We start from the raw sequence: 12,873 nt of genomic DNA, 5'->3' as shown, positions 1-12,873 counted from the left end.
CAAGAGGGGTCAACAGGACTAGATCTCAACTTTTCTGCACAACTTGTCTACTCCTATGGATACCCTGGTTTCTTTGACTGCACCTGTCTCTGCCACCGGCATCCAGCTATCTAAATGCACAGGAAGTAAAGGTCCTCGCCTAGCGGCTCCCACCCGCTTCTGTGGCGATCCCATTCAGTGTCGGGGGTTCATTAACCAGTGCACGCTGCACTTTGAACTCCTGGGGCATAGGTTTGATTCTCATTGGGCCAAGGTGGGCTTCATCATGTCTCACCTTGATGGTGAGGCCCTCGCCTGGCTGAAACTGCTGTGGGAGAGAATGGATCCTCTGGTTACCAATCTTCAGTCTTTTCTAGAGGCATTCGCAGGACCTTTGATGAACCTGGTCGTGCTACGTTGACAGCTTCAGCTCTTCTTCGACTACGCCAGGAGGCTCGTACTGTGGCCCAGTATGCAGTGCAGTTCCGTACCCTTTCATTTGAATTATCCTGGAACAATGAAGCTTTGGTGGCTACCTTCTGGGAGGGTCTTTAAGGAAGAATTAAGGATGAGCTGGTGGGACGGGACGTGCCTACTATTCTGGATGACTTGATTTCCCTGGCAGTCCGGATAGACCTACAGTTTCAAGAAAGATCCAAAGAGATCAGATGTGAAAAGTGGTCCTATCACCCGGTTGCTAGTACTCCTAAACCAGTGACCTTCCCGACATCGTTTTCCTCACCCATGGCTATGGAAGTAGACCGAGTAAGCTTGAGTAACCGCCACCAGGAGGTGCGTCACCAGGAGGTAAGCTGTTTCTACTGTGGCAGTTCTAAGCATTTCATCCGCTCCTGTCCAAGGAAGTCGGGAATCTCCAGTGCCTAGGGTCTTGTAGGAGAGGCAGTCCTAGGTAAAGATCATCTCTCTCCACCACTGCAAATAACAGTCTCTGTGGTCTTTGGCAAGGTCAAATTTTCGGAACTCTGTCACCTGGATTCTGGAGCCGCCGGCAATCTCATTCAGTAGATGGTCGTGGATAGTTATCAGATACCAGTCCAGCGTCTTCCAGAACCGTTGCAGATGACATCCATGGATGGCAAACCCCTATCCGAGTCCATTCAGTTCCAGACAGTGCCTGTAGAACTCCAGGTAGGTTTAACGCATTAAGAAAGAGTTTGCTTTTATGTGTGGCCTGGTTCATCTCACCCCTTGCTTTTAGGTCTACCCTGGCTCTGGATGCATGAACCAGACTTAAATTGGAAGACAGGAGAGGTTCTGCGCCGGGGAGACTCCTGCTTGGGTAGGTGTATCATCCCTGTTCTTCCTCCAGCCCAGTCCACTGCTCTGCTGGGTCTACCCACCTCTTACAAGGCTTTCGCTGATGTCTTCGGGAAAAAGGAGGCAGAGAGATTACCTCCGCACAGGTCGTATAATTGCCCGAATAATCTGCTTCCAGGAACATCTCCCCTTCGGGGGCAAATCTATCCTCTTTCTCAAGCAGAGACCCAGTCCATGTCTGACTACATTCAGGAGAACCTGGCCTGAGGATTTATCCGGAAGTCATCCTTGCCAGCTGGAGCAGGATTCTTCTTCGTGAAGAAAAAAGATGGATCTCTTCAGCCCTGTATCGATTACAGGGGGCTGAACTAGATTACGGTAAAGAACTGGTATCCGTTGCTGCTTATCTCAGAGTTGTTTGTTCATCTTAGGGGTTCTAAAATCTTCACCAAACTGGACATCAGAGGGGCCTACAACCTAATACGTATTCGTAAAGGAGGCGAGTGGAAAACCGCTTTTAACACACGGGACGGACACTACGAATACCTGGTTATGTCGTTCGGGCTAAGAAATGCACCTGCAGTTTTTCAGGAATTCGTAAATTATATTTTCAGAGATCTGCTCTATTCGTGTGTTGTTGTTTACCTGGACGACATCTTGATCTTCCCTGCAGATTTAGCCTCCCACCGGAGACAAGTACGTCTGGTCTTACAAAGACTCAGGGAGAACAGACTTTATGCTAAATTTGAAATATGTCTCTTTGAGCAATTCTCTCTACGTTTCCTTGGTTATATTGTCTCGTCCACAGGATTAAAGATGGATCCGGAGAAGGTATCTGCCATTCTTAAGTGGCCTCGCCCATCCGGTCTGAAAGCCATACAACGGTTCCTGGGGTTCGCCAACTATTACCGTTTATTTATTCCATACTTTTCCACCCGAATGGCAACCATCTCGGCCTTGACCCAGAGAGGCGCAAATGCCAATGATTGGACTCCTGAGGCAGAGAAGGCTTTTGTTTCTCTAAAACAGGCCTTCTCCTCCGCACCTATTCTTCATCGACCAGATTCAGATAAACAATTCTTGCTAGAGGTAGACGCTTCTTCCATAGGTGCTGGTGCAGTTCTCACCCAGAAGTCATCCACCGGTCGGATGGTCACCTGTGGTTTCTTCTCGAAGGTCTTTTCTACCTCAGAAAGGAACTATTCCATGGGAGATCGAGAATTGTTGGCAATCAAGTTAATCCTGCAAGAGTGGCGACACCTCCTCGAGGGAGTGGTCCATCAGGTTATCATCTTCACTGATCATAAGAACCTCGCTTATCTCCAATCCGCACAAAGACTGAATCCTCAACAGTCCCGCTGGGCCTTGTTTTTTGCCCGATTTAATTTTGTTCTTCATTTCAGTCCGGCTTATAGGAACGTTAAAGCCGATGCACTCTCTAGAACGTTCCTGCCTCACGATTTTGAGGAAAAACCACAACACATCATTGAGCCGTCCAGGTTTCTGTCTGTAGCCGCAGATAATCTTGCTCGACTTCCTCCAGGAAAGACTCTTGTATTTACTTCGGATGAGAGCCGTGTCCTCCTGTGGGGTCATTCTTCCAAGTTGGCTGGCCGTGTCGGTCAGAAAAAGACTCTGCAACTCATCTCCCGTTACTACTGGTGGCCCACCATGGGCAAAGATGTCCAGGAATATGTTGCTGCCTGTCCTTCATGTGCCCTCAACAAGACTGCTAAGCATCTGCCCTCGGGGAAGCTATTACCTCTCTCTGTCAAAATAGAAAAAAATAGGCGCGCACTTACCCTGTTGCGGTGAATATCACTTTATTAGGACATATAAACAAACGGATAGCAGGGAGGGATCGAGTCAGCCACGGACAACGATCGTTTCGTGCTCTACAGCACTTCAACGGGTCCTCGGACCCGTTGAAGTGCCGTAGAGCACGAAACGATCGTTGTCCGTGGCTGACTCGATCCCTCCCTGCTATCCGTTTGTTTATATGTCCTAATAAAGTGATATTCACCGCAACAGGGTAAGTGCGCGCCTATTTTTTTCTATTTTGCCATTGGATTCTTTGTACATTTTTTCTGGCAGCAGCACCCCGTTGATTCAGATGTAGAGGATTTACACAGCCAGTATCACTTTCGGTGGTGCCAGACCGACAACATAACACGGTCTCTGAGTTTGACCTTTTAGCAGTGCGGATGTGTGTTTCTTCTACTATTGGACATTACCTCTCTCTGTTCCTTCAGTTCCCTGGCACCACATCGCAATGGACTTCATTACTGAACTTCCTGTCTCTTCCGGCTGTTCCGTCATCTGGGTAATGGTGGATCGTTTCTCGATGATGGCTCACTTCGTTCCGTTACCCGGTCTTCGGTCTGCTCCTGAGTTCGCTGACCATTTCATACAGCACATCTTCCGTCTTCATGGTTTTCCACTCCACATTGTGTCCGACAGGGGCGTCCAGTTCACCACCAAGTTCTGGAGAGCGGTTTGTAAATCTGTGCAAGTGGAACTGGACTTCTCTTCTACATACCACCCACAATCGAATGGGCAAGTAGAGAGGACCAATCAAATCCTAACTGGATTCCTGCATCACTTCGTCAATGTGCATCATGATGACTGGATCAAGCAGAATTCTCGTACAATAATCAAGTGAATCCTCTGGAAAATCGCCCATTTCAGATTGTGTCTGGACTTCAACCCGGGATCCCTCTTCCCAACTCTGGGTCTTCAGGAGTTCCTGCAGCTGACATCTTTATTGGGGTATTCTCGAAAGTATGGAGCGACACCAAGGTCGCCATTGAGAAAGCCTCACAACGTATGAAGAGGCATGCGGACAAAAGACGTCTGGATGCACCTATCTTTCGGCCTGGAGATAAGGTGTGGCTCTCCTCCAGGTATATGCATCTGAAGGTGCCCTCATACAAACTGGGTCCCTGCTTCATCTGTCCATTTGAAGTCTTCAAGCAGATCAACACAGTCTCATACAAATTGAAATTGCCTGCTTCTTTGCATGTGCCTAACTCTTTCCATGCTTCCCTCCTCAAACCAGTAGTTTTGAGCTCCTTCTTTAAAGACCCAGGTTCCACTCCTGAGCCCGTCAGTGAGGAGGATGTTTTAGAGGTAAAGAACATCTTGGCCACTGAAAAAGTAAGGGGTAAGATTTTTTATTTGGTGGATTGGAATGGCTTTGGTCCTGAGGAGAGGTGATGGGAGCCTAAAGAGAATATCCAGGCTCCGCTCCTTCTAAAAAGATTCTATGCAGGCTTGAAAAAGAGGGGGCGTAAAGAGGGGGATACTGTTACACCCGGTCTGGTCCCTGTACCTTCGCGAGGTTCCCGACGGGAACAGCTCCATGCTGTCCTGACAGGGTCTCTGCTTCCCCTTCCTCGTCTGCTTCCTGGTATGCAGCCAGCAGGTCCTCCGGCTGTGTGCTTAGGTTGCGCTCGCTCGCTCCCGGTCTCTTAAAGAGATAGCGCACATTTTCCAAAAAGTGTTTCTGACCAATGGCGTGTTAATGATTACCATTTCTAGCCCCTCCACCATAGGGAGGGTGCCAGAGCAACAAGAATCCTCAGTTGCTAACTTCCGGTTCCTGCTAGCATGTGCTTCTGTTTCTGAAGTTCTCTGCCAGTGCTCCGCTTACATTGTTTGTCTCCACAGACTATCTGCTACCCGCTACCTGGCTTTCCTGGACAATCTCCAATCTGCTTACTACAGTTCCATCTCGTCCAGCCATTCAGTTACCCAAACCTCTGGACAACGTCAGTACAGCTGGAACCAGCCGTACCCCCGGTACCCACCGGTTAGCTCTACGTCACCCGCTAACCCTATTTGTCTGTCCCGCTGGGCCAGCTACCATGAGTCCGGGGTCTAACTGGAGGTAGCACCCGTGTCCCCCAGGCATCCCATTCTGACCCTGTTCGAGGGGTCTTACCATGGGTGTCTGTGGCTCACGTAGTCACGCCCCCTTCGGAGCCCCCCCGATCCGTGGTCCAATTACAATAAAAACGAATGTGAACTTCACCATCTGTGCCTCCGTTTCCATTTGTTACAATGCATCAGCAATCACTACTGTTCCTTCTACTCTGTTACAGGGTGAGACGCTTTTCAACAACAGTTAACATGTGAGCACCCCCTCGTTGGGTACCTATGCTTCGTATACTAATTTGTTGAATCGTATTACAAGAGGCGCTGTCCTTTTTCTGTTTTATTTAACAATTTTTGGATTTGAAGTTTGATTTCCCACTGAATATTCCATACAATCACTGGTGTCCAATTTACTATCAGCCAATAAAAGAACTGTGCTGAGCACAGACACAAGCAGGCAAGAGGTCTTTCCCTGTACAGGTATGAACCAATCAAACAAACACACAGTAGACATATTTATCTATTTAATTTTTAGACAAAGCAAACTTTTGTGGCCCACTTTACTTGATAAATCTTACCCATTGTAATCTGTCAATCACATGTTTATTGCATACTGTTCAGCTAACAAAGATTACCAGAAATTACAATATACAAAAGGCATAGTAAACCTGAGAAGCAGCAGACTGCTGAGGATGAAAGAGATTGTCCAGTTAAAACTTGTTCTACTGCTTGAAACGCGTACAGGTCTGGAGAACGGTGAATTCTTATGTCAGTTACAAAATAGTGATGCATGTTGCCTGAACAACGCTCCACTCATTCACTATGGGGGATGACATAAGAAGCAGAGCTCAACAGGGAATTTATGGAGTGCAGGGCGAGCATGTTCACTGCTGTTCTTTCCCAACATGGATAAAAAATCCCCGTTCTGAAGACCAGTGAGGGTCCTAGCAGTCGGACCCTGTTGATCGAAAAATTATAACCCATCATGTGGATAGGTGTTAATTTGTTTTCATTGGCCAACCCCTTTAATGTCCAGTGTGTGTTGTGCACATACCCCACAAGTTGCCTGCTAGACATGTGCTGGTAAAGAATGAAGGGCATTGATCACAATTAAATATTATACACTGTATAGTTCACAAAAATATTTGACATTCACATGCTGTTAAAAAAATGACCGAAATAACAGTCATTTTACTTCCAAATTGAAGAGTTATTGCCAAGTTTAATAGGACAGATGACTTCCAGATCACTGAGACTCCCTACAATCCAGAGACTGACACGTTATTTCCGGCAGTCCCATAGACATTGAAGGTCCAACATAAGAACCTCCATTCAAGACTGGGCTCTGCAGAGTCAGTTTTAGAGCCCTGTTCTCTGGATCGCTGGGGTTCCCAGCAGTTGTATCACCAAGTTATCATATGAATAAGGGATAACTTACCATCTTGGGAATAACCTTCAATCGACTAACTTGCTGCTCTGCTTGGGATTTCCATTAGCTGATCTGCAATTAACACAGGATCACTATGCAGAGAGCAAGCTGTGAGAAGAGTGACTGCGTGCAAAACAGGCAGCACATTGAACACCACCTGATATTACCTCATCACTGGGCCTTTTCATGGCAATAAATGGATACAATTTTTGATTGGTGTGCCCAGCGTGATATTTAACAATGATCAAGCCTTTTACAGTAATATCAATAAACCCTGAGAACGAATACAATCTTCAGTTACAATCATGTAAACAATTAATGCGACCAGGATCTGTAGAGGACAATGCAGCAAACGCAGCCAAGCATACACTGCCTACTTTTACACAGTGTTCTTACACTGTTTAAAGGGAATTAGTGACAGGTGTTTGCTACGTCATCTGAGAGCAGCACAAGTTAGGAACGGTGTACTGGGTGCAGCAGTTGTGATAAAATCACAGTTTTTGGTAGCAATGCGCTAAATGCTGAGCCCTGTTACACCACTTATAGGCAGATTTCTGTGTACACTGTATAATGACAGAAAGCTGCTGGCCAGTGGTGGAGGCGTGGCTCAACAGAGCAGGAGGGCCAGGAGGCATGAGGCAGTTTGTCCTGTAGTGATAATCTCTTGCTGATAAAACACTGATTGTATTTAAACAGCAGACAATCTAGCAAGTGATCCATCGTTGGAATCAGGGCCTCAGCCACCACATCATGCTCCTCTCAAGATTGCATAGCAAAAACTTGCTGACAAATCCCCTTTAAAATGCTTTTCTCAGCACAAACACCAACACCACATTGCTAGGATATGCCATCAGTATCTTGTTAGTGAGGGTGCACACTCTGTGATCCTCACTGACCTCTTGAGGCCGCATTACTGGCTCATTAAATACAATAGCCTGCTCCAGAAACAAATTTTGAGGTGAGAGTGGCAGCACTTTTCCTAGCCCTGTGGTCACTTGGGGAAGGGGAGATCGCAAGATGAGGTACCCAATAATACTAGCAATGTGCCATCATTGTGGCTCTGTCTGCACCTATACAGTATATATTATAGTACGTCTTGAAATTTGTAAAAGTAAAGCCATAGGTGGTTGTGCTAGAGACTCACCACATTCATTTGTTCCAACTTAAAAATATACAAAGAATGAGAAGAATCAGGATGAACCCTTTCAGACATCACTGAGTGACATGTCCAGTAGCCAATAGCAAATAAATAATATCCACAACAAAACTATATTTTAACCCAAAGATATAAATTGCACAAGACCGAGAATGCCAGGTTTTACATTAAGGCAGAAGCATTCCAAACAAACCCTCAATACAAACTTTCACATTTTACATCTCAAGTTAGTTTTGTCAATGTATTTTAATGTCATGAAATGATCTTCTATTATGGACTTTGTATCTGCCAAACAATGAGATGGCTTCTTTCAGATCTTCTGTATCTTGGGTTTGTTTGCAGAAGTTCTCCATAACCTTCTTCTGTGTCTCCATTTTCATCACCTATATTAAACAGCAAAAATAAGCATATAAAAGTGTGGAGGTCATCGTCAGTCAATCACCATTTTACATACCGATCTTAAAGTTTATGTATCCTTCACCTCCGCTCATCACTAAGATACTGGAGATTCTTGTGCTTTCACTGCTCCCTCCTGGCAATGAAGGGTTGATACAACCTGTCAAGTGAAGAACATTTTTAGAACTTTTTTTTTCCAAATCTATTTTTCTAAATAAAACACCATTTTTGCTTTGTGTCACACAGTAATATAAATGTAGCCTAAAAACTAAAATCAAAACCACAAGAATGGGAAGCTTGATTCATGAAATTTGGGTATGATAATGTTATTTAAAAACATTAAATGGGTCTGGAAATTTTTTTCTATTAAAGGAACACAATTATAAAACAAAACACCTTCCATCTATTTGTCCTTTAATCATCTCCTTCTCGTTCATTCTATTTTTTTTTATTTATTGTGCAAAAAGAAAGAACTACATAAAAAAATCTTAGAAAGGGAGAAGACAAAAGGGCATCAGATCCTTATTCTCAGTGATTGTGGAGAAATTCAGGGACTGCAGAATTGTATATTATACATCACACAAACATAGAAAGGTTTCTTTCCAGTCTTTTTTTCAATGCAAAAAAAAAGTAAAAGTATGGTACATAAATAAAACCTACCGTAATAGGTTTGAGAAGAAACACAATCTTTTGCCCTCTTGCCCATTACATTTTAAGGCAGGGGTCCTGAACCTCAGGCTCGAGAGCTACATGTGGCTTGTGTGGCATGTGATGTGTGGTACGCGTCTGTCTGACAGTTTGGTGCATTAGCACAAGGGGTAGCAAACAGCTATTAAAAGTAGATCTCTATATGGTGACGCGTGTGTAGCCCTGCACAGAACAGCAGAGGTTCTCTCACCCTCTCATCAGTACCCAATCCACCACTATCTTATATGCACTCTACCATCTACTGACCCGACTGGTATTCCAATTACGCTATACTTAATTGTATAGCCCTTTCTGCATCAACTTCCTTATTTCTGTATTTATATATATTTTTATCTCATTTGTCTTGTGTTTATCAATAAGAAATTTATTCTTTTTTGTTTAATTTGTTGAAGCAGAGTCAATCTCTTAGTGTGGCATTTATATGACATGAAAGCTTCTGCAGTATATAGTATAAGCGATCTGACGATCGCAGGTTCAATGTGAATCGTAAAAACAATGTTGGAAATGGCATATTTTTCACCATTTTCTCGCACTTGGAATTTTTTTTCTCCTGTTATTCAGGACATTTTACAGTAAACGAATTAGTGTCATTCAAAAGTACAATTCCTTCCACATGTTGACAGATAATAAAGTTGTGGCTTTTGGAAAAGAAGGGAAAAACTAAATGAAAAAAGAAGAAAAAAAAAAATTGCCTGTACTTTTAATTTTTATTTTATAAATCAATAGTACAAATTAAAATAAGCAACTCTGATCTCTCTTATCAGAAAAATATGCTTCTTTCTCCTCCTGGATTGATCTGATACTCTTTGTTGATGGGTAAATCTGTCTTCAGTGATTCAGAGATTTTCCATTAGGCCAGGATCACACATGCGAGAAACACGTCCGTGTCTCGCATGTGAAATGCCTCCTCTGGCGCCGGCACTTGGGAGTGGAGCGTGCGGCCGCATAGCAACACATGGAGCCGCACGCTCCGCTCTGGAGTGCCGGCGCCAGAGCTTGGATTTCACATGCGAAACACGGATGTGTTTCTCGCATGTGTCATCCCGGCCTTACTGAGATTTTATGGAGAGGGGAGGTAGGAAGAACAAACACACCTGCTTCACAGCAGTTTCTTCCCAGAATGATTGACCTCACTAATTGAACTCCATGCTGCTATTATGGTGAACACACCCCCTTCCAATTAATTATTCCAATGCGCAGACTCAAAAACCTGCAGATCATGAATGCGGAGTCTTGCAATTTTCTTAGAATCTTCTGCACCAATGTGGTAATATAATTTATACCAAAACCAGTGTGATTAATCTGGTTAGTCATATTGGACTGCTATTATTTTGAACACTACTCTATGTACCTCAGTTTTCCCTTTGTCACTCTATGTCCATCTATATAATAACTATGCATGCATTTTTTATATAATTGTCTCCTTATAATTATATGTTATGAGGATGCATGTGTTCTATGCTCTTTATATAGTTGGATAGTTGTTTGGGCATGTCCTTCAGTATAATGGCTGCCATCACAGCAGCTCATTAGCGTGCATGTACTACCTTGTGAGTGCTTTTGTACTACCTTCTTTTGCTTTTGTGATGTCTTGACATTACTACCAATGATTGTGTCCCTAGCATTGCATCGATCTGGACAAAGCGCTTGCATGCAGCCATCAACATTGTAGAGATGATCAAATCTTTTGAAATTCAAATTCATCAGGTTCCTCTAAATTTTCCTCAAATAAATCTTTCGTGAAACGCAGTTATTCCAATTGTCTCGAAAAGATGTGAATAACACGCTTTGACCAGTGCGGTGGCTCAGTGGTTAACAATGTAGCCTTGCAGCGCTGGAGTTCTGGGTTTAAATCCCATCAAGGACATTATTATTATTTATTATTATAGCGCCATTTATTCCATGGCGCTTTACACGTGAGGAGGGGTATACATAATAAAAACAAGTACAATAATCTTAAACAATACAAGTCACGACTGGTACAGGAGCTCAGAGGACCCTGCCAGTGAGGGTTCACATTCTACAAGGGATGGGTGAGAATACAGTAGGTGAGGATTGAGCTGGTTGTGCAGCGGTTTGGTCGATCAGTGGTTACTGCAGGTTGTAAGCATGCCGGAAGAGGTAGGTCTTCAGGTTCTTTTTGAAGGTTTCGGTGGTAGGCAAGAGTCTGATATGTTATGGTAGAGAGTTCCAGAGTAGGGGTGATGCGCGAGAGAAATCTTGTATGCGATTGTGAGAAGAGGAGATAAGAGGGGAGTAGAGAAGGAGATCTTGTGAGGATCGGAGGTTGCATGCAGTTAAGTACCCGGGAGATGAGGTCACAGATGTATGGAGGAGACAGGTTGTGGATGTCTTTGTATGTCATGGTTAGGGTTTTGTACTGGAGTCTCTGGGCAATGGGGAGCCAGTGAAGGAATTGACAGAGGGGAGAGGCCAGGGAATAGCGGGGGAACAGGTGGATTAGATGGGCAGCAGTTTAGAATAGATTGGAGGTGTGCGAGAGTGTTTGAGGGGAGGCCACTAAGCAGAAGGTTGCAGTAGTCGAGGTGGGAGATGAGGGCATGAACTAGGGTTTTTGCTGATTCTTGGTTTAGGAATGTACGAATCCGTGAAATATTTTTGAGTTGAAGGGGCAGGAAGTGGAAAGGGCTTGGATATGTGGTTTGAAGGTGAGACCGGTGTCAAGGATTACCCCGAGGCAGCGAGCTTGTGGGACTTGGGAGAGTGGGCAGCCGTTTACTGTAATGGATACGTTCGTTGGGGGGGAAAGATGGTGAATTCTGTTTTGTCCATGTTAAGTTTTAGAAATCTAGCGGAGAAGAAGGATGAAATAGCGGACAGGCATTGAGGGATTCTGGTTAGTAGGCTGGTGATATCTGGTCCAGAGATGTAGATCTGTGTGTCATCATCATAGAGGTGATACTGAAAGTCGTGAGATGCTATGAGCTGTCCCAGGCCAAAGGTGTAAATGGAGAAGAACAGTGGCCCTAGGACTGAACCTTGCAGGACAGAGAGGGGGCGAGGTGAGGAGGTGGTGTGTGAGTGGGAGACACTGAATGTCCGGTCTTTTAGGTATGATGAGATCCAGGAAAGGGCCAAGTCTATGATGCCAAGGGATGAGAGGGTCTATAATAATAGGAAATAGTCCACTGTGTCAAAGGCAGAGAACAGGTCCAGGAGGAGGAGGACAGAGTAGTGTCGCTTGCTCTTGGCTGTTAATAGGTCATTCGTGACCTTAGTTAGGGCAGTTTCAGTGGAGTGGTGTGACCGGAAGCCAGACTGTAAGTGGTTGAAGAGGGAGCAGGAAGAGAGATGGGAGGACCGTTCAAGATGGAAGTGTTGTTCCAGTAGTTTTGAGGCATAGGGGAGAAGTGATATAGGGCGATAGCTAGATACAAAGGATGGGTCATGAGGGGGATTTTTAAGGATAGGTGTGATTGAGGCATGTTTAAAGCTTGCGGGGAAAACAAAGTAAAAGAGAAAAATGTTCCAGCTTCTTGATAAAATGTAAAACTTTAATCCATCATATAAAATAGTAGAAGACACACTCCTGGGACAATGCCATGTCACAAGTGAAGAAAAAAAAAAAAAAAAAAAAAAAACAAAAAACATGGCATTGTCCCAGGAGTGTGTCTTCTACTATTTTATATGATGGATTAAAGTTTTACATTTTATCAAGAAGCTGGAACATTTTTCTCTTTTACTTTGATCTGCACTACGTCGAGTCAGGACGAAGTTCCGTGCTCCTTGCACATATCGGTGAGCTGGCTTTTTTCTTTCTTTGCGGGGAAAACACCAGTTGTTAGTGATAGGTTGAAGAGATGGGTTAGGGTTGGGATGAAGACTGTGGCGAGATGGGATGAAGGGAGAAGGGATCGGGTCAAGTGCACAGGTGGTGAGATGCGATCTTGAGAGTAGAGTGGAGAGTCGATCTTCTGTAATGGTGGAGAAGTTAGTTTTGGAGGTGGAGGGCTGGGCAGTTGGGAGGAAGGACTCTGGGGGTTGTCGACTAAAAGTGTCTCTGATGTTATCAATCTTCTGCTTGAAAAAT

General features: G+C 44.5%; 1 protein-coding gene across 3 annotated transcripts in view; it reads right to left on the bottom strand.

Moving 5' to 3' along the window:
• Window positions 1–5,643: 5,643 nt before the first annotated feature.
• Window positions 5,644–12,873, bottom strand: part of LOC138651327 (C-Jun-amino-terminal kinase-interacting protein 4-like) — an 834,119-nt gene continuing 826,889 nt past the window's right edge. For all 3 annotated transcript variants that reach the window (XM_069741428.1, XM_069741429.1, XM_069741430.1), the window contains 2 exons: window positions 8,173–8,274; window positions 5,644–8,101 (listed from right to left, as the gene is read on the bottom strand). In XM_069741428.1, the coding sequence (XP_069597529.1) occupies window positions 7,989–8,101; window positions 8,173–8,274 (215 nt within the window). In that variant the 3' untranslated portion in view covers window positions 5,644–7,988. The remainder of the gene's footprint in view (window positions 8,102–8,172; window positions 8,275–12,873) is intronic.

Source organism: Ranitomeya imitator, chromosome 10 (genome assembly GCF_032444005.1).
Source record: "Ranitomeya imitator isolate aRanImi1 chromosome 10, aRanImi1.pri, whole genome shotgun sequence".
NCBI lineage: Eukaryota > Metazoa > Chordata > Amphibia > Anura > Dendrobatidae > Ranitomeya > Ranitomeya imitator.
This window is presented reverse-complemented; position numbering and strand designations above follow the sequence as displayed.